This window comes from Notothenia rossii, assembly GCF_949606895.1.
Source record: "Notothenia rossii genome assembly, chromosome: 4".
NCBI lineage: Eukaryota > Metazoa > Chordata > Actinopteri > Perciformes > Nototheniidae > Notothenia > Notothenia rossii.
Genome location: NC_136902.1, coordinates 19,057,576 through 19,083,149, shown reverse-complemented (window position 1 = coordinate 19,083,149; position 25,574 = coordinate 19,057,576). Strand labels below are relative to the sequence as shown.

The 25,574-nt window shown below is 42.0% G+C and overlaps 2 protein-coding genes across 6 annotated transcripts in view; both read left to right on the top strand.

Annotated features, from left to right (window-relative positions):
* The window catches only part of camkvl (CaM kinase-like vesicle-associated, like), a 40,724-nt gene extending 31,876 nt beyond the window's left edge, over nucleotides 1-8,848 (top strand). For both annotated transcript variants that reach the window (XM_079675431.1, XM_079675430.1), the window contains 9 exons: nucleotides 338-469; nucleotides 795-869; nucleotides 1,672-1,810; nucleotides 2,868-2,988; nucleotides 3,710-3,785; nucleotides 3,963-4,099; nucleotides 4,346-4,424; nucleotides 4,519-4,606; nucleotides 6,175-8,848. In XM_079675431.1, the coding sequence (XP_079531557.1) occupies nucleotides 338-469; nucleotides 795-869; nucleotides 1,672-1,810; nucleotides 2,868-2,988; nucleotides 3,710-3,785; nucleotides 3,963-4,099; nucleotides 4,346-4,424; nucleotides 4,519-4,606; nucleotides 6,175-7,653 (2,326 nt within the window). In that variant the 3' untranslated portion in view covers nucleotides 7,654-8,848. The remainder of the gene's footprint in view (nucleotides 1-337; nucleotides 470-794; nucleotides 870-1,671; nucleotides 1,811-2,867; nucleotides 2,989-3,709; nucleotides 3,786-3,962; nucleotides 4,100-4,345; nucleotides 4,425-4,518; nucleotides 4,607-6,174) is intronic.
* A 500-nt stretch (nucleotides 8,849-9,348) lies between these two features.
* On the top strand, nucleotides 9,349-25,530 carry uba1 (ubiquitin-like modifier activating enzyme 1). 4 transcript variants are annotated; one of them, XM_079679035.1, is made up of 26 exons: nucleotides 9,349-9,503; nucleotides 12,655-12,771; nucleotides 12,854-12,912; nucleotides 13,000-13,168; nucleotides 14,472-14,606; nucleotides 14,704-14,810; nucleotides 14,902-14,992; nucleotides 15,110-15,242; nucleotides 15,318-15,415; nucleotides 15,657-15,803; nucleotides 16,080-16,256; nucleotides 16,484-16,594; nucleotides 16,689-16,769; nucleotides 17,400-17,552; nucleotides 18,076-18,241; nucleotides 18,354-18,550; nucleotides 18,813-18,877; nucleotides 19,266-19,461; nucleotides 20,405-20,479; nucleotides 20,573-20,777; nucleotides 20,911-20,996; nucleotides 21,123-21,215; nucleotides 21,317-21,508; nucleotides 23,937-24,038; nucleotides 24,127-24,227; nucleotides 24,315-25,530. In XM_079679035.1, the coding sequence occupies exons 2-26, from the start codon at nucleotides 12,655-12,657 to the stop codon at nucleotides 24,448-24,450; spliced, it is 3,192 nt and encodes a 1,063-aa protein (XP_079535161.1). In that variant the 5' UTR covers nucleotides 9,349-9,503; the 3' UTR covers nucleotides 24,451-25,530. The 4 variants fall into 4 exon arrangements, with proteins under 4 accessions (XP_079535161.1, XP_079535162.1, XP_079535160.1 ...); XM_079679036.1 differs by having other exon boundaries at nucleotides 9,386-9,406; XM_079679034.1 differs by lacking the exon at nucleotides 9,349-9,503 and adding an exon at nucleotides 10,956-11,199.
* Nucleotides 25,531-25,574: the final 44 nt, after the last annotated feature.

Here is a 25,574-nt window from a genome sequence, read left to right as displayed (position 1 = left end):
GAGCATAAAACATTAAATGTGTAATGTTGCAGTTTAGTTTTGCATCGCACAGCTTCATAAAATCCATTTAGCTGAAGCACTGCATGCCCCAAGGCTAAAAAACAGACGATGCCCAGCACATAGCAGCGAAAGACCTATTTAAGATGTGTTATTCATGACCCTTTATTCTAGTCAATGACTCTCTCCACCCAATTAAATTCTTTCCCTGTATTTCACAAAAACATTCAGTGTACTTTGTCTCCCTATTATGCTGTGCCTCTCTTTGGCATTATTCTAAGATGTGATCAATTCTACCTTTCTCTGACTATCTGTCTTTCTATTTTTCCTTCTTGTGTAGGAAGGAGTTCTGCGAGCTGTGCCTGGCTAAAGACAGACAGACAGACAAGGTGTTTGTCTGCAAGAAATTCCTCAAGAAAGACGGAAGGAAAGTCCGCAAAGCTGCCAAGAACGAAATCATGATCCTGAAATTGTAAGCAGTTGGTCTGTGAACAGATGGATGTATGATGCAGAGAGGCAGAGAGAGAGGGAGATTGAAAGACTGATTTGTTATTTTAAATTTCTGTTCATAATTCCAGTCACACAATCCATGCAATTACCATTATTAATAATGTAAGCCCAGGTGTTTGTAACTTCTTCAGCACTGTTTTTGAAGTATCTATCCAGCTAAAAAAGATATTCCCTTTATGTTGTTTTTATATAGAGCTATTTAAAAGCAAGAGAATGTTTAGCATCCTACAAATGCATGTGTGAAGCTTCATTCTTGTATGTGCACTTACTCCTTCCTGCTTTTCCAGGGTCAACCATCCAAACATCCTTCAGCTGATAGACACATTCGAGACCCGCAAAGAATACTTCATCATCCAGGAACTGTGAGTGTTTCGTTTACTGTTTCACTTAATATCTTTTTGTGTAACCATTTCCCGACGTAGTGTACTTAAGTGTGTATTTCTTAATTGTGTATTAACACACACAAATCCATCAGCTAGAGGGTAGGGGTCGAGTCTTTCCTTTTATTACTGTGTGCTCTGTTGCTCCCTCAGCAACAGAGGATGGTGTTAGTTTTATGAAGTATTTGCTCTTGGTAACACTCAACATTATTCATTACTCCTGAAGCCCTGCTTGGCAATAACAGGGTCTCTTCAGAGGGCTTCGGATCGATCTCCGTCACTTGTGACGAGTGCATTTTTTAACATTCGCAACTTTATTTGAAAGCAATAACATTAAATGGCGCTGAGTGGACAATTATTTCCCTTCTGTTGTTGTTATAAAGCAAAACAGACTCTCGAAGTGATGGCAGTCTGTTTATGAGTTGGTGACTGTTCACATCTTACAAGCCAACAGCCCTCCTGCTGAGGGCGATACGTGATGATCACACCCGTCATTTATACACACTCTGAAGTTAACCAAGTCTTTTAGAGAAATGACCAAGGCTCTAATTTTTAATTGCTCTGCAGCGCTTGCTTTTGGCCAATAGAAACAGATTGCCTTACTAATGAACAAAAAAAAAGAGCTCAGGGCTTTTGATAACTGTGTTACTGAACGCTTAAAGTGAATTATTTTGTTGCAACATGTGGAAAACAGTCACACCAACTTGCATTCATTTTTATTTGTTTTTTTGTCGATATGTGTTCTGATGTGTTCATGTGGGCATGTGTTTTTGACTCCACACAGTGCCACAGGGGGAGATGTATTTGACTGGATTCTGGACCAAGGGAATTACACAGAGAGAGACGCATCCAATGTCATCAGACAGGTCCTTGAGGCCGTGGCGTACTTACACTCTCTCAACATAGTGCACAGGAACCTGAAGGTACTTTCTTTAACAAAAGCCTTGTTTGAGTGCAAGGCACCTATTCACCACTCAAGGCATTTTATAGTGTATCTCTTTGGATACACATGAGAGCATTGCTATGCCATCTCTGTTAATGACTCAACATTTGATATCCTTTTAGCAAGGGAGTAAAGACTATCTTTATGGCTTAATGCAATAGTGATACATACATCGAGACAGATTAATGTCTTTAGCCACCATTATCAACCCATTAGGATGGAATTACATCATGTCTCGGCCTTCAGACTCCCCCCACTGGCAGAAGCTGGAATTTTGTTCAGGTTTATTGTATATACACTACATAGTCTGCACTCATTTATCTTCAGAACCCATTACATTTTATAAAAATGACTTTTTCAGATTAGTGCAAGAAATTACATATGGTTGTTTTTTAAGAAACTTTATGGGATCACCAACGATGATGATCCATTACTTCTCACTGGTGCATCATATACTTTTCTCATCTTGATTTGAACATGCTAGGCATGTAAAACCAAGACTTCAACTTTAACATAATAAATCCCATAGGAACATTTATTTTTCAGCAACCTAACTACAGAACAAGCTTAGATTTGAACATAAAAGATGATAAAATACATAAAACATACAGTTAAAAATATAAATCATATGCTAAAATATCCCACACAAGCTATTATAAAGCAATATACTGTATATCAGTAATTGCACAATATAAAACCTGGTGCACATTCAGAAATCATTATCTCTCCCAATCTCCATCCACCAATATGTAAGACTAATAACGAGTTGACTCAAGCCGCACATTTAATAATTTTATGCCAACATTTGTTCTGTTTGTTTGTTCTGTTACCTGTCAAGAGATTGTCAAGTAATAAGAGGAACGATAAGGGCCTCATGAGGTTGAACAATCATTGCTGAGTTTCTTTACAGATGGCAAAAGTATTATTTTTTAATGTCTGCTGATTAACAGTTGCTATAAGGATTGAACATGTTTTATAGTGTGTAGGGCTGCGTGTATTTGTGGGAAAACACCTAATTATGTTCTTCATTTGTTTAGCTGGAAAACCTGATGTATTACACAGAAAACAACCACAACAAAGTAGTTCTGCGGGATTTCTACCTGTCCAAGTTTGAGAATGGACCAATCACAGAGCCTTGTGGGACACCAGAATATCTGGGTAAGAGACTCACCTGCTTTTGTGGAGGGTTTTTTTCCCCCATGTGGTTCCCAGGATTTGAAGGTATTGTTGTTCATTATGAGGGAGAATGGAAGGACAGAGCATGGGCAGAAACTCACCTTCAATCTGGCATGATTCAATAACAAAACATCTTTATGATGACTGAACATCCCCTTTATTAATAAAGAGGTTTTCACAGTTAGTTATAATAATCAAATCAGGAAACATCTCCAGTCAATCCTCAGTCAGCCTCAAGATGTATTGAACATGTTTGGCTGGTGAAAGTCTTCTCAGATGCTCTGTTCCTGCCCACTGTCACTCATGGAGTTTTTTTTAATATATAACTTTACTTTGTTATGTTTCTCTGACTCTCATCTATGCATACTTCCTTGCTAACACACTTTACCATTTTCATGTCTTGACATATTTTTGAAAAACAGTCATGAGTTCCAGTTAAAGTACCTAACTCTCTCACTCTCTCTCAAGTTTATGTAAGGGCATTACACAACTATGCTTTGGCCTTGTTCTTTCCAGTGAAAGTTCAGGATAGTTATTCATAATGCTGAGCTTAATTAGACAAATAAAGAAAGAAAATGGAACAGAGGCCCGGGTGGTGTAGAGTTATGAATGCCGTCTGAAGGTTCATAAATGAAATTCCAGCCATATTAATCTCTCTTCACTCTCTCTCTCTATGTCTGCTTTTCTCTTTGCCGTCTCTCAGCTCCTGAAGTGGTGGCTCGTCACCGTTATGGTCGTCCTGTGGACTGCTGGGCTGTGGGTGTCATTATGTTCATACTGTGAGTCTCCATCAAAGCTATGATTCAACAACACGCCTGATTAACACTTAGCTGCAAATACATTTCATTAAAAAAAATGGCTTTGTTGTTTGTAATTCACATTTCCTGGAGTTATCTGCATGGTTTTAAAATAAATTCCCTTTCTCTGTCTCTTTATGCATGTTCTCCTTTTTGTAGCTTATCAGGTAACCCACCTTTTTATGATGAGACAGAGGAGGAGAACACAGATCTACATAATCGCATCATCTTCTGTCGCATCGTTGCTGGTGAATTTGAGTTTGATTCTCCATACTGGGATGACATTTCGCCTGCAGGTACATAGCTCCACCACACGATGGCAATAACAACCAGTGGAATTTTTAAAGGCATTGGATGTGTTGGTAGTCAGTAAATAATTGACTATTCTACCGCAGTCTACATTTAAATGGAGCTTTTAGTTGCAATTGTTTTTGTATGCCTTTTAATCAAAGATCTAATTGTCCCAATAACTACTTTTTGATTATTTCCGAACTTGTTAGTTGAAACCTTTAAATTGACTTTTTGTATTGTTTCTCTCTCAGCTAAGGAGCTCGTCTGTCGACTCATGGAGGTTGACCAGATGCTTAGAATCACAGCGCAGGATGCACTTTGGCATGAATGGTAATTGTTTGCACATAATCACAGAGCACACGTTTTGGCACATGTCCACCGGGTTAGTTCTCACTTGTAAGATGTTTTTTGTCACCTATGACAGGATTGCAGGGAATGGTGCATCCGAGAAGAATCTAAAGGATGGCGTGTGTGCCCAGTTTGAGAAGAACTTTGCAAAGGCCAAATGGCGGGTATGTATTCACTCTTACTCTCTTTCTATAGTAGTAAATAAATGTTGTGATAAAATAACCTAGTAAGCAGCAGAGGAAAAGGGGGGAACAAGATTAAGGCTAGGGCAAACAAATAAAGATGACTAGCATGAAGCATCAATGATTATGATTATAATTTATCTATTTTTCATGTTGATTGCACATGAGGTACTTTTAGCTCTGCATTCAACTCTGCAGAGGTATGTCTTACATTTGCAAATGATATGGCGGTGGTTATAAGAGGACATGGGGGTAGTAAATGCTGAGGACCAAGAAGAAGGAAGTCAAGATGGCAGCGCTGACCTAACAGCATAAGTAACAGTTATAACCCTCTTTTCTCTTTCCCCATGTGGTTCCCAGGATTTGAAGGTATTGTTGTTCATTATGAGGGAGAATGGAAGGACAGAGCATGGGCAGAAACTCACCTTCAATCTGGCATGATTCAATAACAAAACATCTTTATGATGACTGAACATCCCCTTTATTAATAAAGAGGTTTTCACAATTAGTTATAATAATCAAATCAGGAAACATCTCCAGTCAATCCTCAGTCAGCCTCAAGATGTATTGAACATGTTTGGCTGGTGAAAGTCTTCTCAGATGCTCTGTTCCTGCCCACTGTCACTCATGTCCTGTCCCAGAAGAGATCCATCCACTCTGTCCCACTTTTCTTCATTGGATTTAGACCAAGATGTTCAAAGTGGCTCGCTCTACTCCTTTCTTACTCCTCATCTGCACTAGTATATGAAACCAGATTGGTAAAAACAAGTTTATGTTCCACAATAGGGAAAGGGGTTTGCTCATTGTCGGTATTGTTTTTTTGTGTAGATAAGGAGAGGGAGAAATAGAAAGGATATAAGGGATGTAGGCCACTGTGGACTGTTGAACCGCAGTGATTTGATCTCTAAGGCCCTCTGTCATTCCTCTTACGTGAATCCTGGTTCATTGACCCATACTGTACCTCAGTGTTACATTCAAGTCATACTTGAAGCTGTACAAAAGCTTCTCAGTCAAACCATATTGTATTCAGTGATGTGTCTGTCCAAATGGCTTTTCACTTCCAGAGAATCGATTCCCTGGTTTAAACAACTTCTAAGCCTACACATTTTCTTTAACTCCTTAAGTGTTTGTAAATCATAATAAGTCAGATGGGTGTAACAGTGACTGAGATTTACACCCATCTTTTCACTTACCTTTTCCAGACAACAAGCAGTCAAGGAGTGGCTTGGAGTGAGTGAGTCTTGAGATTGTTTTAAACCAGGGTACAAATGTATCATAGCCTCCTGGAAGTAAACAAATGGCACCAATCTTACTGTCACATCTCACGCTTATTATGATACTGATAAATCATGGTGCCGTGACAGGCTTTTTGTCAAATACTTGTTTTCCAATCTTATGTTATTTGCATTGCCATAACCAAATATAGGATCAACGCTTTTCTTTTATTTAACCAATATGGGTGTCAATGAAAAAAAGCAACATACTGTAACTCTAATGCCTTTAACACCTATATCTTCCTCTCCTCTTTTTTTCATCTGTCTGTGTTGCAGAAAGCGATCCGTGTCACCACCTTCATGCAACGATTGAAGAATTCAGAGGCCCTGAATGACAGTTCAGCCGAGGCTCAGAGCACAGAGGAGGCAGGAGATAGTGAAAGAGTGTTGTCCCATGGGACAAGTGATGAGGGAGACAAAGGAACAAGTGATGAAGGAGTGACATCAAGCAGTGTGTCTTTAGAAGTTACGGTTGAAAATACACCGCTGGGTATAGAAAAGGATGAGGGGAGGAGTAAGGTTGCAGAAAATCAGGATGAGGCAAAGAAAAGTATAGGCCCATCAGTAGGAACTTCCCCCTCAGATGTTCAGGAGCCTCTCTGTCAGAAAAGCCAATCAAATGCAGCCCTCAAACTCGCACAGGAGGAGCTTGACAAGGTTGGTGCAAAGAAAGCAGCAGGTGATGGAACCAGGAAGATGGCTGCCAACTTGGGTCAAGGTAAAGTTGTTCCAGAATCAAAACCAACTCCCATGACGACGCCTGACCCCTCCAAGCTGTCAGACGGGTTTTCAGGGACTAACCTGAACAAAAAACACACCTCCGCCTCCCCTGATCCTAACAGTAAACGTAAGATGGCTGCAACGCTCCATGGCCCCACACCCAAAGCCTCTGCTGCTGGGACAGCCTCACCAGACAAGAGGCCAGCAATGCAGAAGGACCAGAGGGATGAGACTGATGGAAGCTGGTGTCAGACAGAGTTACCTGAGGCAGTGGCAGAGAGGTCAGTGGTAGTCGCTCAAACAGTGGCACCTGAAACTGGGGCTGATGCAGGACGAGGAGTTAGATTAAGGGGTGAGGATAGCCCCATGGTGAGAAGGGATAGGGATACTAGGGCAACAGACACATACAGCGCTGAGTTCAGCATGGCAAGGCCAGGTCCTGCAACAGGACAGGGTTGTTACACAGGCAGCTCTGCTAGTTTGGGCCGTCACGCCACTCCATACAACCCAGAAGTTGGGACTGTAGGAATGGGGATGGCAGGGAGCTATGGGAGTCCATACAGTTCCCTATATATGACTGGAGGAGGAATAGGGATGTATGGGACTGGGCTACCACATGGAGCAGGCGGGAGCAGCACTACAAGCGACTGGCAAATGGACAGTGTGATTGAGCAGATCGAAAAGCAAATGGCCGCCGTGCTTGAGAAGATTGAGGGAGACATGCCGTCGCTGCTGGAGCAAATCAGTGACTGCCCTGCAGAGCCGCTACGAGCCAGGAGCACACACGCCTCTCCTGCCACCTCCCGCGCCCGCTCCTCACAACATACCACGACTGCAAACTCTGCAACTCCACCGCCTCTTCCAACCTCTCCCAGGCCTGCGCTGCCATCTCTGCCTCACCTTACTATCCCTCCTCCCTCCTATCCCCCACCCTCCCCACCCCAGGCTATAGGAGAGCAAGAAATCAGGGAGGGACAGAGGGATGCTGCTTCTACCAACCAGTCCACTGGAGCTGGGATGGACAGAGGGCTATAAAACAGTTGTCCATGATACACAACCGATGGAACATTGGATTTATGGTTCAAATTTCAAGGGGTTTAGAGACACTGTCTCCCACCCAAGTATCATCCACTAACGCAAAAAGGAAAAGTAACCATGGACGGCTGTATGTTCCTTTTGAGAATACTGGTCTGAGAGAAAAATTAACTATGGCATTTAAATACACTCATGACTTGAGTGTAGGAGGAGTAGTACATCTCTCTGTATGAGAGCTGCAAAAAGAAAGATCATAAAAGCAAATCCAGATTGTGCACATCAAAATGCTTGCAACACAACCTTGTTATACTCAAATCTAAGCATTCAGCGCAGTTTGCAAATCCTAAATGTACACAAGTAAGATATTGTGGTACAATGATCAGCTTATAGTGCGAGTTATTTGGGAGGGGGAGTGTTATGTATAGTAATATTTCCATTATTCCTTACAAAGTGTAAATAAATACAAAGAACTTGGTTCCTGATTCCTGCTTTCATCCTATGTTGTAAACTTCCTCATAACTAAACTGACATTTACTTCTTTTTTAAGCAGCACATCCTATGTCATTATTTTCCATTCCTTTTTATTTATGTAGCTATTAATTAAACTAGTGAGGCTGCAAAATCATAAACTATCAGTCAAAGAGTTGTACGGAAGTTCGCCATTTCATTAGCTGCTGCAGATTGAGATTTGTTTTTATTATATAGCCTATAGTGTATTTAAACTTGAATTGTCACTCGAAGTGTTGTGAGTTGCTCCACACCTGTTTGAGAGCTTGATAAAAATTGAGATGCTAGTTTTCAAAGGCTTTCCAATAACACACACACACACACACACACGCATGCACACACACACACACACACACACACACGCATGCACACACACACATGCACACACACACACACACACACACACACACACACTTCATAATTCTCCACAGTTTTGTCCATGGAGTTTGTTTTGGTTTTTCTCCAGTTTTGTCATGCATTCAATTGTTACTGTTGATTTGATAATACTGTCTATATTTGCTCCTTTTTTAACATGTAAAAAAGTATTTATGGAAGTTCATTCTGCTTTTGGATCTATGTAATACCAGGTTCTGTGCTTTTCTCCTGAACAAGTCTTTAAATCCACTATCCTGTCTCTGTGTAAACTGTGCACTGTTTGCAAGTCTTTCAATAAAAAAAATATGCTTTATATCGTTCGTTTTTTCATTGATTAAAAGTTATTTGACAGGAGTTGATTCAACTCTAATAGCTGTTTTTAATATGAATAGCAGCATTATATAAATGGAATCACGTAAACGCTTTTTATTGCTAAAGCTGAAAGAACCGTTATCCAATGATTTAACAGAGGCATGATAAACGCCATGCCTACAACTCCCATCATGCCCTACGGGATTTTTGGATTAGTCTATACTTGTGGAAGCATGGGGGTGAAGGAAATAATTGTTAAAAGTTAACATGCGATCAAACAATGAACTAGTGTAACATTCAATATACTTGATTCTCTAAGTAGTGTGGAACAAGATTACAGAATAATAATTCAATGTACTTGTGATACATGTATTTAAATCAGTTATGGATGAACCCTCTTGAAGAGAATGGTGGTTGTGCCTGTAACGTGCACATGTTGCTGCTTTGCTTTGCTTTCAACTGAAATAGAGTGAGGGGAAACGGTTCTGGAACAGCCGGTCAGGCAGCCGTCCAGCGGAAAAACTCACACAGAGCCACATTTTTCACTTTGCAATCCGCGGTACTGTTAAATTGTCCCATTCTTTGTTAGTTTTTTTTTTTGCTTAAATACAAACCGATTTTAATACTGCAGATCAGGCCGAGTATTATCGGATGTGGTAAGTTCTGCACACTTGTGAAAGCTCTTTTCTTGATAGTGTTAGCCCCAGCTAGTTTGCTAACGTTAGCTAGTTAAGCTAACATAGCGGCTGGAAGTAGGAAAAAGTCGTTGGGTGGCTATATAGCTTTAAAGCTAGCTGCACATAAGCTAACAACTACGCAGTCGTTTGATCTGCGTTACTGGTTATCGTTTACGTTAGTTGTTGTCGGCTTTCTGGACAATTTCAGCGTTGCTCCTCTGCTTACCGTAGCATAGAAACTACTGGCACGTAACCGTTAACTACATATTGGAATTCGCACCTTTATGTGCACGAGACTGCTGTTTCAACTAATGTCCTGTGATGAATACCGTTAACAGTAGCTTGAAAGCTAGTTGGCTACAAACACCAGATGCTCGCAGTGTTCAGAAGCAGACACAAGCTAACTTGCACCACGCAGTGTTTGTAAGACCACACTGGCAACAATTCACCTTCTATATATGTATTTTTGATAACGTTACGATAGGAAGATAATTGATGCTACCACAGCAACTCATTATTGGAGAGGTCTCCTTTTAGCTTGCCAAGTTGGGATGTCTGTTAACATGACATTTATTATGTTCTTTGTTTTGAACTCTGTTGGAATGGTGGAAAATATTGTGTTTATCATTTCGCAGCATTGATGTGAGAATGGGGATCCCCTCGACATGTGTACCCGAGAATATGCGGCCCACTCTTTTCCTGGGCCTTTGTCATTTGCCAGGCACCCCCTCCCCCAATTCTCCTCCTCTGCAAGGAATGCTCACCCCCTAACCTCAATGTGACAGAGGGCCCAGACGATCAGCATCACTAGGGCTAGCAAGTATCCTACCTGATGTAATACCTGGCTCAGTTACCATTGGAGCAACATCAGACTTGACTTGAGTTGTGCTGAACTCTGATAAAGAACCACATCTCTAAACTACAATACTTCAATTGTCGTTCAATGAGTCTCCAATTTGGTATAGCGTTCAGATTATATTGTGTTTCATGGTGCATTTTGTCTTTTGTAAGTTGTGTATATGCAGTGTAGTTCCACAACGAGGCGACTTTTCAACACAAAGCCACAGTCACAAATATGCTGTTATTGTTGTTGGATTTCATTAATCAGGAATAGACTGGTCTACACTTTTTCAAAATGCTAAAGTATAGTCCGTGTAGGACCTTTGCTTTCTTTAATTTACGTCAGACATGCTCTGCTCGTTATTTCTGTAAGAATTGCAAGATTTTCCTTCCAATGATCGCTGGTGGTCCTGCAGTTCATTGTACAGTAACATACATGGCATGCGTCTTCTGGTTAAAGGGGCGGGATGGATGCACGTTGGCTTATGTTAGGCAGCCAATGAGCGGAGCTCCTGTCCGAGCAGCGTGCTCACAGCCTCCCTTTCCTGTTGAATATTTCAGCCCATGCGTCACAGCTCCTCCGCCCCTTTCTCCCATCTGCCATTTTGGTTTTGTTCCCGTATGCAGTCGCAAAGCCAGCAACGCAATTACATAGACGAGACTCTCAGCACAACGACATAGTGACTCGACAGTATACCGCAGACCCTCCTAATCCTACACCGCGTTTCTTTTCTTTGTTCGAATCGTCCAAATTACAACCATCGATTTTACTGACATCTAGATACTGCGGGAGAGGAGCGGGTTCGCATTGGGAAGGGACCGAGAAGGATTATTGGTAAGAAAAGAGAAATCAATGGAGCACGAGTGAAAAGGCTAGTCTTACATTCGCAAAATAATCTTATATTGGGCGATTAATTTGAATGCTGGTTTTTGTTGAGTGTTGGAAACACGATCGATATTAATAAAGGAGCTATGCTAGCTAGCTGACAAAATGAAACCGTTGCTGTATTTTGCGAGTAGGTTGCATATAGCTACAGCTGCTAGCTGGTAAAGTTGTGTTCCGCACTGGGGGAAATGCAGGCCTAGGCCAAGCTGCTAATGGATAGGCTGGCTGGTGTTTTCTTGCCTCTAAGTTATTTATGTTGCGACTGTGTTCACTTCGCCAAATCACTTAACTGATTAGTGGCAAGCAACGAACTTAATCGGTTTCCTCTTGTTTGTGTGTAGGGACATTCATGCACCGTGTTCTTCAACGTTAAAGGCTTGATTTCGTCAGTTAACATATTGTATTGCTCATTTGATTTGCTGTATCATTGTTTGCCTTCATTTTAGTTTAACAGTGACGGTTCAGTAAAATACAACGTTGGGTTTTGATTGGTTATATCGTTATTTATTTAACAACTTTGGTCAACTCCCTTCATTATGCTTATCTGTAAGGACGTAAATAAACGGTTACGTCTGACTTTCTCGACGCCTGTACCGTTAAGTTTAGCTGCATTGGATGCGGAAATTGTGTCCGATCATGAATGCCGTGCAGTGAGAGGATATGTTCGAGAGATCGCGGCCTGTTTCACTTCCTAAAGCGGCTGGGTTTGTCTCGATTGTTCCGTTTATCACAATGTACTTGGATGGCTTTTAAAGATAGACCTTTTTTTTTGTTGACGCCCTTTTCATATCGCCACACTGAGGATCGTTCAAACGGCATTGTATGGACCTTGTGTCCACACCTGCAGGCCGCCGTGAGGTGTTGCTCACTTTACCGCAGTGAAGTTGTAATGATTCAGCTCTTTTTGTTGAAACGATGTTGGCGGTCCTTAAATACCGGTATAATGGACAATAGAAGTACATAAACAGGCCAGCCCTGTCTCCGAGCATGAAAATAACTGATAATGCTGCTATTCATGTCTCTTCCCGGGCCCAGTTCGTTTTCTAGCAGATTTGTGTTTGGCCAGCAGCCAGCCCAGCTGCTCCCTAGACCAGAAATCCTCTTGAACATGAAGGGGATTGGGCAGCATTCGGCTTGGATACGGCTGATATAGAGCCGTAGCATTTAGATATATATTTTGCACTTATTTGAAAACCTCCATGAAATACAAACATGCTGACACTGAGTTTCTTCACTCTGTTTGATTTACATAATTGTTGAAACTGTTGACTTTACATTCGATACATAACAATTGTAAATTAATAAATAAAATCTTGTTCATTGGAAATTTTAAATGGCAACATTTTATTATCTTATCATGCTTCACAATAGGCTTTAACGGTTTGTGTTTGTTTTGATGTGCAGATGTCCAGCTCGCCGCTGTCCAAGAAGCGTCGCTTGTCAGGAACAGAGACGAAGACGGGATCCCATTGCTCCTCATCCAACTCTGTCAGAACTGATCTGTCCCATACACCTGCCAACGTGAGTACAAACACATACATACATTATACTGTTGGTAAAACATGTTACACAAACTGATGGCAATCCCTCTGTGTTTTTTCAGGGCATGGCTAAGAATGGCAATGATGCTGAGATCGATGAAGGCCTGTACTCCAGACAGCTGTAAGTCAACTGAAAAGTGAAATTGACAAACTGGAATGGTTGTTTAACTAAACAGTTGTTCTAATGGTGCCTTATCTCCTTCCGTAGTTACGTGTTGGGCCATGCTGCGATGAAGCGCATGCAGAACTCCAATGTCCTTATCTCTGGTATGAGAGGTCTTGGAGTAGAGATTGCCAAGAACGTAATCCTTGCAGGAGTGAGGAGTGTCACTGTGCATGACCAAGGAGTTGCAGAATGGAGAGACCTCGCCTCTCAGGTATGAAGAAGCGTGCACAGATATTATTTTGCAAAAATACACGGATGTTTCTTTTGAGAAATGTTTCCCATTTATGGTTTTCAGGCAGTCATTGGTTCACTCAGCCATTATACTTTATTGCAGATTCAGCAGTTGTGCCTTAGTCTTTGAGCCTGAATCCAAAGTACAGTTTGGTTCTATCAGTTATGAGTCACTTGGTTTGTAGTATTGTTGCCATCCAAAAAGAGTACTGCAGCCACCCCCACCCTTGCTAACCATAGGCTGACCCAGATTGATCAGTGCGTTGCCTCTCCCATGGTCAGCTAGAGTGAAGAGATTGTTTGTTATTCTGATCTGAGTTTTGATGTATTTATCCAAAGGCCATACAGGTCATTGTGAATTGGCTGGCAGAAGGTTATGGTTGCATATGTTTGTAATACCCGAGTTAACTCTTGTGCTCTCAAACATTTCTATTTCCGCCTGTGCCATTTGCCCCAGTTTCTTCTTCATTCTGGCTGAATTGCATAGCATATTTCTGTCATCTATTTAATCAACCACTTAATCTCTGGCCACGTCCACACTTGCTACACTTGAACAAAAAAAAACACATCCCCTCTGATGTATTCTTTTTCACAGTAGGAACATTCATTGGGCAACTAAAAAATGGAACTCTGCGTAGAAAATATCAGCCAGGTGAGTCTGACTGAGGCAGGGCTCCAGACTCACTTTATTCTGGAACAGTCCCGAAAAATCCTTTTAATTACAGTAAATGTAAACCATGCCTGAATCAAAATAAAAGCAATTCAGCTACATTGCATAAGTTGTAAGCTTCTTCATTGTTATAAATAGAGTCCAAAGAAATGTCAGGAGAGGAAATATTTTTATACCATTTCTCCTTATTACACAGTAAAATACATCCGTTAAAGACACTTCATTGAAATGAAACCGAAATAAAGTAAAGCGGTCGGTCAAGTCTTTCCACTGTTCCAACGCTCAAACTGTGGTTAAAATCCTTTCATGCAACCAGGTACTCGTCAAAAGTGATGACTCAGAAGGCTGCCTTTCCCCACTTTCTTTGCTCTGCCATTGAGGATACCAGCTGAGTGGCTCACATTGTTTGTATGCAGACCACTTAATAGGCTGTATTTTGAGCCCTAATTTGACAGCGAAATGAAAGAGAGGGAGTGATAGGAAAGCGTTCTTCCGCTTGAATTGGGTGACGAACCTTTCCAAAGATCTTGTATGCAAGTAATCATATTTGGCTTATTGAATATTTAACTTGGTATCAGTATTTCCCTGACGTTTTGTATATTATTGTTGCCAGTTTTACCTGCGGGAGGCAGACCTTGGGAAGAACAGGGCAGAGGTGAGTCGGCTGCGTTTGGCTGAGCTCAACAACTACGTTCCTGTGACTGCCTTCACCGAAACACTCACTGGAGACTTCATGACCGATTTCCAGGTATGACTTGGCTAGAACCTAGTGCCTAACTGATTCTCAGAGCCAGAAAGGAAAGAAAAATGGATGCTAACGGGTATTTTTCTTTTTTGTGTCCCAGGTCGTAGTGCTGACTGACTCAAATATAGAAGAGCAGCAGCAACTGGGAGAGTTCTGCCACGCCAAAGGGATCAAGCTGGTCATCGCAGACACACGTGGCCTGTTTGGGTAAGATTCTGACTTTTCTACTTCATATTCTTTCCTAATGCAGAGTATACATGTGTCACTGTCTAATGCTGTGTGATGTTGTGTTTTACAGCCAGCTTTTCTGTGACTTTGGTGAGGAGATGTCAGTGTTAGACACCAATGGAGAACAGCCACTTAGTTCCATGATTTCTATGATCACCAAGGTTAGTCTTTACATCTGGCCTAAATCATTTTTCCAGCTACTTGCTGCGCTTGACAATCAGAAAAAGCTTTACGTTTAACATGATTTGGACAATGTTCTTCATTCTTGGTTTCTCCAGGACAATCAAGCGGTTGTGACATGTCTGGATGAGACTCGCCATGGCTTTGAGAGCGGAGACTACGTCACCTTCACAGAGGTTCAGGGTATGACGGAGCTCAATGGCTGCTCGCCAGTGGAAATTAAAGTTCTGGGTAAGTCCTGTTTCTATGTGAGAGAACCACATGTTTTGGTTAATCTTACATTGACATGACTTCTTCCCTGTGCAGGACCCTATACCTTCAGCATCTGTGACACAACTGGCTTCATGGATTACATAAGAGGAGGAATCGTCTCCCAGGTCAAGATGCCCAAGAAGATTGCTTTTGTAAGTCACTTCCAATCTCCACACCTAATTATGTTTTCGTGACATGGTGATTTTACAGATTATTTTTCAATCATAGAACTTTTGGAGTTTCACTCTTATGTGCATTTCAAAGTCTGTCTTACATGTTTTGCTCCTGATCAGCAAAGGGGCTTCTAATTGCCAAATAAAACCCCTCATAATTTGCTAGTGGAACATTTTAACTAGTCTAACCTTACTCATCTCGTTTGTCTTTCTCGTGAAGAAATCCTTCTCTTCTTCCATGGCTGAGCCTGAGTTTGTGCTGACAGACTTTGCCAAGTTTGATCGCCCAGGACAGCTGCATGTGGGCTTCCAGGCTATCCACGCCTTCCAGAAGAAACACAACCACCTTCCTGCACCCTGGAACAAGGTAAATCCTACTCGTGTCTTTTATAAATACCACAGCTGCTTGAAGAATCTTAGATTTGGTTCACTTACTCAGTAGAAATCTCAACAATTTTAACCATGTTAACTATTATTGGATTCTAACGTTGTTTTTATTGTGAAAGTTGTTGTGAGAAATAATTAAATAACTTCATAACTAAGATAACGCAGAGTTTATTTGCAGCACTGCCTTTCAAAATATAATATCGGTCGGTGAGTTGTCTTAAGCCTTTTGTAACATGCAAATGTGTGTTTACTCTAGGCTGATGGTGAGGAGTTCTTGACATTGGCCAAGGAGGTCAACGCTGCCCAGACGGGGTCAGCTAAAGTGGAGCAGCTGGACGAAGCTCTTATCAAAAAGCTGTCGTTTGTCGCTGCTGGTGACCTGGCCCCTCTCAATGCCTTCATCGGAGGTCTGGCTGCACAGGAAGTGATGAAGGTCAGTTGCACACTGGGTTTAAATTGAGGTCGATTCGGTCCTGAAGTAGCCACTTTTGTTTTGTTTCAATCATGTTTTCAGTCTCTCGGTATGCTACGGTGTATGTTATTGAAATGCATTATCAGTCATTCAAACCCTTCTGAACATGTACTAACTAACCAGTTGAATTATTTGTTATCCATGATACATTCTTTAACTGTGCCCTTAAATGCTTGTTGTTCCTTCAGGCGTGCACAGGAAAGTTTATGCCTCTTATGCAGTGGCTGTACTTTGATGCCCTGGAGTGCCTGCCTGAACAGGAAGGAGGAGCCGAGCTCACAGAGGAAGAGTGTGCCCCTGTAAGTGTTCAGCTTCCCACACTTATACTGAGGAAGGATGCTCATGATGGTGGCAATAAATAATGGTGTTAACGAGCTCTGTCTTGTTTCCCAGAGGAACTGCCGATATGACGGGCAGATTGCAGTGTTCGGCACCAAGCTGCAGGAGATGCTTGGCAAACAGCGCTACTTCCTGGTGAGTCTGCCAAATAAAAACACTTTGCAGGACCACTTCTTACAAATTGTTGCTAAGAGAGTCTGGGGATATTTGATATTTTGTGTCAGAATCCCTTTATAAATCCAAAAAATGATCAAATCTGCTAACAAGTATTATCTCTATAGCCCAAAAAGAAATGTATTCAGCCTTTTATTCCAAAGCAGAGTACACATAGGTAGCTTTTCTCACTGAGAGGTTTTAAGCATTCCAGGTTGTTCTTTTTGTATCAAATTTAAAAAAACCCTGAAACAGTACTAAGTCACATAGCCTAGCAAAACCGATGAACCCTGGCTACTGCCATCTGCACACGTCACTTTATTGGCCGATGCAATAGGAGAAAATAAGGATGGTGTATATAGCTAATGCAGTAGTTGTTCTCCGATGATGATCTAGCCATGCTAATACTGATGCACCCTGGGTGTAACTGAGTGCTACTCTGCTTCTCACGCTGATGGTATCAGTGTGTGCTGAGGAGAATTTATAAATGGGTTTTAAATGGGACTTCTTGGTCATGCATTCTCAGCGATCATGTGGTATTCATTTATTATTAAATGTTCCTACTGTGAAAGAACGGATCAATCAAAGGGGATGTGGTTTTAATCATTCCAGGTTGGAGCCGGTGCCATTGGCTGTGAGCTGTTGAAAAACTTTGCCATGATTGGACTGGCATGCGGGAAGGGCGAGGTCATTGTGACGGACATGGACACCATCGAGAAGTCCAACCTCAACAGACAGTTCCTCTTCAGACCCTCCGACGTTACGGTCAGTACCATCTACGCCATATTGATCAACCGGTCTCTTGATAGATACGGAAATCTATCTATTGATTTAGAGTTCCAGGCAGTGCTGCATATGGGTTTCTTGTGTATTGTAGCTGCTCCTGAATGCACTTCCTTTAAATGCTGTTGATGGACAATATCCTGAGGAAACATTCAATGGAAAAAACCGACTACTTAATCGATCATTGTCGGTGTATTGTTTTAATCAATTGCCGGTACCTTTTTTAGTGACCGATAGGTATAAGAACACTATTATTGATAAGTGACTAGTCTTGTTTCAGTTTAGCCAAGGGTCATGTTACCAAAAAAGTTGTGGTTTGAGGAGCCTTAAAAAAACAAGTGCTGTAGGCCGTAACTGTTGTTGGAACGTTAGTACTGGTAGCAATGTAAAGATTTGTGTATGTTCCATAAGTCAGTAACGATTGAGTCATCGCTGTACTGGAAGACCTGCTAGTTGTCATTTTTCATGAAAGTGAAAGTAAATAAATGTTTTTATGTGGTTACAGAAAATGAAGAGTGACACAGCTGCAGCTGCAGTGAAGCAGATGAACCCCTCCATCAGGATCACAGGCCACCAGAACAGAGTGGGCCCCGACACAGAGAGGGTCTACGACGACGACTTCTTTGAGAGCCTTGATGGCGTGACAAATGCACTGGACAATGTTGACGCACGTAAGGAACACAACTCTATTTTAACTGCTTCCTTTTATATAAAATCAAACCAAAACATCGTCCTCTTTATTCATGCTGTTTCTTCTGCCTTGTGTTTGTGCCCGGCGTGTAGGTATGTACATGGATCGGAGGTGTGTGTACTACCGCAAACCCCTACTGGAGTCCGGTACTTTGGGTACCAAAGGCAATGTGCAGGTCGTGATCCCCTTCCTCACAGAGTCGTACAGCTCCAGCCAAGACCCACCTGAGAAGTCCATCCCCATCTGCACCCTCAAGAACTTCCCAAATGCCATTGAACACACACTGCAGGTCAGTAGAGCACAACGTATGAAATGTGTAAAGAAATATTGAATATACCGACATAGCTTTTGTAAATCATTATTTAATGATTAAACATGAGAACTGCAGTATTTCAAAAAAATTTCCCCAATATGATTAAATAGAAAAATAATTACAATGCTATGCCAGAGATGATAACACTACCTTAAAGAAACAGTTTCTTGTTTTACACTTGTACTGTAAATGTGATTTAATGAATTGAGTGGTAGAGTAATGTGTTCTCTCTGTGCAGTGGGCCCGCGATGAGTTCGAGGGACTATTCAAACAGCCAGCGGAGAACTCCATACAGTACCTCTCGTGAGTTAGCTTCCCCGTCATGTCAATATGATATCCCTGTAGTTACCTATGCATATGACCTGCTTTTTATCAAGAACGTTTTTTTTAATAATGTATCTTGCAGTACTAGTTTGAGCTGTGTTTGTTTTTTCTTATTGATGTCTTCAGTACTTGTAAAAGCTATCCTCATGACTGATCTACAACCTGTGAACGAGCTCAGCACAGTCCCCACAGTTTTTGACAAAATCCCACATTAACATTTATTTTTAAACTGATTGAAAGAATGTTACGCTGACAAAGTGTCATAGTTTTACCTCGTATACGTTCATGGGACAATTGAAATTGAACAGGTGCCTCTTACCTGGTTTGTAACCATCTTATGAGGGTTCTTGGTGACTTGTTTTTGCAGAGATCCTAAATTCATGGAGCGTACTCTGAAGCTCCCCGGAGCTCAGCCTGTGGAGGTGCTGGAGGCCGTTTACAAGAGCCTCGTCACAGACTGCCCCCACAGCTGGGCCGACTGCGTCGCCTGGGCACGCAACCACTGGCAGTGCCAATACAGCAACAACATCCGCCAGCTCCTGCACAACTTCCCCCCCGAGCAGGTACATATTCCGCTCTCTGCACGATGAATGTAACCGTTCAATTGGAATGCTTGTGTTCTGGTCCTGGGTTTCTCACCTCATTCATATGGACTCTAACATAGCTATATGCCCTGGTAATTTATGTTTATTTAAATTGCGTTCCACGAGTCTTAGTTATTTATTAGCTTTTTCCTCAATGTTATCAGCTTGTAAAATTGCCTTTGTTTTAGTCTCCTGAAAAGTCAAATCTGGTCTGTAAAGTTTCGTTTTTAAAACACTAATGTACCGACTGGGGACCCACGATTGCATTTTTCAGCCAGTACCGGTGTTTAGAATAACAATTTAGCAGATGTTTTATTGCTTAAGTTTTGTTTTTTATTCCCTTTTTGTGCTAGAGAAACAGAAAAATATAAAAAAATATATAAACTGCCTTTCAAGCCATCATCACGCAAACATTCTTAAAAAATAACTTGCAAAAGCTTCTTTAGTCTGCTATACAATTACCAACTTAAGGAGACGATTTTCAGTATTAAAAGTACTGTGTTTTACCAACCATAATCTATAACCTGTAATTGTTGTTATAAGTAAGGTTGATCGTTCTAATCCTTAAAAACGACACAGGGGTTTTTGTTATTTGTATAAAATAAAAAAAACCTCTGCAACAGTACTAAGTCAAATAGCCTAGCAAAACCGATGAACCCTGGCTACTGCCATCTGCACACGTCACTTTATTGGCCGATGCAATAGGAGAAAATAATGATGGTTTATAGCTAATGCAGTAGTTGTTCTCCGATGATGATCTAGCCATGCTAATACTGATGCACCCTGGGTGTAACTGAGTGCTACTCTGCTTCTCACGCTGATGGTATCAGTGTGTGCTGAGGAGAATTTATAAATGGGTTTTAAATGTGTGTGTGCATTCTCAGTGATCATGTGGTATTCATTTATTATTTTTGGCCTTCAGCTCACCAGCTCTGGTGCCCCCTTCTGGTCCGGCCCCAAGAGGTGCCCTCACGGCCTAGACTTCAGCACTAGCAATGTAAGTATGGTTTTCTATCGTCATTCTCTGAGATGTTCTGTTCTGAACTTATCTCTCCTCTCAAGATACTGACCAATGACCTTTGTTTAATAGGAGCTGCACCTGGATTATGTAGTGGCAGCAGCCAACCTGTTCGCCCAATCATACGGCTTGAAAGGCAGCGCTGATCGTGCAGGTGTGATCAAGATCTTGCAGGATGTCAAAGTGACCCCCTTCACTCCTCGTTCAGGGGTTAAAATCCACGTCTCTGATCAGGAGCTGCAGAACAGCAATTCCTCTGTTGGTAAGATGCACACATGTATGTACCAACAAATCATTTAAAGCATTACACTTTAAGATCTTCAGCCGAAGAGTTGTTTAGGCAAATCACTGGTGTTGTCGGGTCATTTTGAATGCATTGTGACACTTTCGCAACTGCTCTTTTTTCATAGATGACTCCAGACTGGACGACCTGAAGGTCCAGCTGCCTTCCCCCGAGGCTTCCACGTTCAAACTGTGCGCTGTTGACTTTGAGAAGGTAGACGTTCTTTTCACCTCTCTGTGTTTAGCTGGAATAACTTGCATGCTGTGAGTCCTCAATGCAAACATAACCTGCACTTATTTTAGCTCTATTGTTCTGACTGTCGTGCCTCCGTGTTAACAGGATGATGACGCCAACTTCCACATGGACTTCATCGTAGCATCATCCAACCTGAGAGCAGAGAACTACGACATTCCCCCTGCAGACAGACACAAGGTGGGGAACTGCTTTTCATACCTTTGAGTTTAACTTTTAGTTTCGTTGCAAATGAAGCTCCTTGAAACAGTAGTTTTAACTTTGTTCTTTCTCCAATACAGAGCAAACTGATCGCTGGCAAGATCATTCCTGCCATCGCCACGACCACGGCAGCTGTGGTCGGCCTGGTGTGCCTAGAGCTCATCAAGATTATCCAAGGACACAAGAAGCTGGAATCATTCAAGAATGGCTTCATGAACTTGGCTCTGCCTTTCTTCGCCTTCTCTGAGCCCATCGCTGCTCCCTCACACAAGGTAGGCACTGCATGTTTGGTTTGCCTTTCTGTACTCAATATGTAAAGTGGCATCTTTGAACCACTAATATACCAATTCAAACATAGTAAATAGATGTTTTAAACTCCAATGATGATCTAGCCATGCTAATACTGATGCACCTGCCTGGGTGTGATGAGTGTGACTTGCCTTCTCATGCTGATGGTTTCAGTGTGTGCTGAGGAGAATATGTATTATTAGTAGGGATGGGAGCGATTAATAGAATATTCAAAATTATTCAGGTATTCGATTACGAGTTATGAATATATATATTATTATTTTTTGGAGGGGTGCCCTAAGTTGATTACATATGATCAAATGGAATAATTCAATGTATACGACAGTGCCATAGCTAAGTGTGTTAGGCAGTGCATGACATTAAGGATTTTGGGAGATGGCCCTGTGGGCCATCTAAGCTAATTTACAGATGGCCCTGAGCCCAATAGAGATTGCCCTGAAAAATGCGCGCGGACGAAATGACGCACGAAGGGTTTGGGGGGCCTCCCCCTAGAACATTTAGATTTTTGCAGGTCTTAGATGCTGTCTGGTTTATTCTATAGACTAAATTATAAGATGAACCACCACAATATTACAATTTCAATTGTATTCTTCATTTCACTTGTTTGTGTTTGCTCGCTTGCATGCCCTGCATATCTATAATAAATACTTAAGTTGTTTGTCAAGACACTTTCCATCTGATGAAGGCAAATGCCTTCCCAGATGTAAAAAAGTAGAAAACATTAGATGCAGTTATAACTGCCAAAACAAACATTATTTACGCTATTATGGCCCCTGTTCAAAATGTTTGTAATGTTATCTACTGTAAGTTGGTCGAAGGAATGCCTCCTCATCCAGAAGCTGACCGAGCAGACCCGAGCAGCCGAGTGCATCCGCGAAGCACACACAATGGCGACGTCAGAGTTCCCGTTAGCAAGCAAATCTAAATCTCTTCGGTCAAAATGTCCGGTCAAAATAATTTCCCTTTAGCGCAATACCGCTTCAGTTGCGCCACTTATGTGACAGACAAGAAGAGTATGTGACAGACAAGAGTAGTCAATTCTAATGTGTAACACTTAATGTGGAGAAAGAGATGTCCTGTATGGGTTGATTGTGCGTTGATCTGTTGGTAATGCCTCGGTAATGTTCGGGTAGGCATGTAAACAAATGCATAATGCTGCGCTATACTTTGTGGCCTCACCCAGTTGCATAGCGACACTTATTGTTTAGGTCACGGTGTCTTTTAATAAGCAGGTAGTCATATCATTAGCTAGAACTAGCTGGATCTGATCGATATGGACATAAACGCGAGTGAAGTCTAATCTGACGGGAGAGAGAGATCAGCTGCTGCTGACGAGTCGACACGCAGCTCTGCATGATCATGCAGCGGTGAGCGGACAAAACACACACTTCAGGTTAGAATATCACACGTAGCTATTTTAATTACCTCTCAAACTACCTAAACTAGTTATAGCTTTGTTTAGTTTTACTGTCGGGTCACTCATTACTGGATCCGCGAGCTGCATGATACTGGTATAAGAGATTGCCCGATCGGGCAACCAGCAAGTGAGGCTTCATGGCCCGAGCTAAATACTAGATGGCCCCGGGCCATCGGGCAGCCCTTAATGTCGAGCCCTGGTGTTAGGTCTAAAGGTGTGTGTTGCTCCGCTCACCGGTCCCTCACAGCGGGCAGAGCTGCAGGGGCTGATCTCTCTCTCTCTCGTGTCCGGTTATACTTCACTCGCGTTTATGTCCAAATCCATCAGATCTAGCTAGTTCTAGCTAATGATATGGCTGCTGCCCCTCCCTACACGCAGACTCAAACCTCATCTTATGCCCAAATTCTAGCTGAGAGGGTCTTCTCTACAGCTGGCCTGATTGTGAATTGCCTCCACCTCTCCCCTGAGTAGACATGCTCATATTCTTAAACAAGGATGAGTATTGAATAGCTGCATTCTGTGTATAGGCCCTGTTATAGGTTGTTGATCTCTGTTGTGATAGGGTTACGTTACCCTAACCCGTTATGTTGTTCGTGTCTGATCCCTCTGTCATTTAAAAACCAAGTTATGTTTTAAGCATGAAAGCTGTTGGCCTATAGCTGTCAACTGTTCAAACTGTGATCACCAGTTCAATACATTTGACAAATTCCACTTGGTTTCTATACTTATTTGAACATGTTTTTATTTATTTTTCAAAATGTTATCTTTTTTTTATTTTTTATTCTAGGATATGTACATTTCGGGTTAATCGGTTCACCGTTTTTTTGGGGGTCGAATATTCAAATATACATTTGCTTTCAAATTCCCATCCCTAATTATTAGATGTTTGTATTGTGTCTTCTACCCCTCTAACTGGGTGCTGTTTGTGATGTGTCATGATTGGCCTTAACCCATTACTCTTGGTGTTCTTACAGTACTACGAAATTGATTGGACGTTGTGGGATCGCTTCGAGGTCACAGGATTGCCGCCCAACGGGGAGGAGATGACACTCAGACAGTTCCTGGATTACTTTAAAGTACGTCATCATCCAGTCCTCTTCACTTCACCACCTCGTGGTGTCTGTTGCACCCTTAATGAAACCTCTATGTTACTCTTCTTGTCAGACTGAGCACAAGTTGGAAATCACCATGCTTTCTCAGGGAGTGTCCATGCTGTATTCCTTCTTCATGCCTGCTGCCAAACTCAAAGAGAGACTGGACCTGCCGTGAGTATACTGTCTCGATGCACCTCAAGACAAGAAGCCCACATTGTGAGTGTTGTAGTCCTAATTGTTTTCTTCTGTGTCCTCTAGGATGACGGAGATTGTCACCAAGGTGTCCAAAAAGAAGCTGGGCAAGCACGTGAAAGCCCTTGTGTTTGAGCTGTGCTGCAACGACCTCACTGACGAAGACGTGGAAGTGCCCTATGTCAGATACACCATCCGCTGAGCTCCACACTGAACCCACCCACATGAGGGCGGTTGTTGCAGGGGGGGGGGGGGGGGAAGGGTGGGGTGGGTGTTCTAAGTGAGGAGAATGGGTGGTTGATCCAGGTCACCTCTATTGGATCAATCGGTTTGTTTTTTTGGGCCTGTGGTTTGTGTAAACCTGTGCCTGAGTGTACATAGCCCCAGTAAGCTGATTTATGGATACTTGTCTGTGTGTTAGGGATCCACTTGTTGCTCGGCTGCAGGATTAGGCGTCTCATTGGAGGAAAGGAGCATGTATACTGGACCTTTTTGATGTTTCTCAGTAGCAGAACCTCTCCGCTCAGTTCAATTCTAAGCCTTAGTGTTCTCTTGGTACTCCATAGCCCAGCTAGTGTCCCTGTGAAACATCCTCACACTCTTTAATAGCCTTCAGCACTAAAGGATGGCTCTTTTCATCCAGCCCACTGACAACCCCCCTCCACTCTACTTGCTCTCTTCCCTCCTCAAACCCCTGTCTTGTAGACCTGGTCCCAGGTTTCAGTTTTGTTCTTTTTAAAGATGCACCTCATTAAATAAAAGTTCAGCCAAGAATCCCTAAAATAGCAATTTGTGTTTTGAGAATCCATTTCCCCCCTGATCATATCACATGGCCATAGTTCTATCCGAGACCCTACATTTGAAACCCTAGAAGCACCTGAAGACACGGCTAAACCTGAGTCAACAGCCTCTCCTCTGGAGTCGGCAGAATAGGAACCTTTGTCGTTTAAGACGTCCCTACGCCACCTCATCTAGCACTCTGAGGCTCTTGCACATGACATCAGTTTTCTTCTTTTTTCTCTTTATCTTTCATGTGTTGTGTTCATTTTTATTATTATTTTTTGGGTTGGGGGGCGGGGGCGGGCGCAAACAACTTGTTGATCATTAATTGTCTTCTTTCTACTTTATTATCTCCAAAAGACATTACAGTATCAGAGCAAGGCAATGAGATGTATCTTGAAATGAGAGCACTTAGTGTGATAGTGAATAAACATGTACAAAAAAAAGGCTTTCTCTGGTTGTTTGTTTTTTTCTGAGGTTTAAATAAAAAAAATGCAATGCAGTGTGTGACGTGTCGGGTATTTATGTGTTTTTCCTGTGTGACCT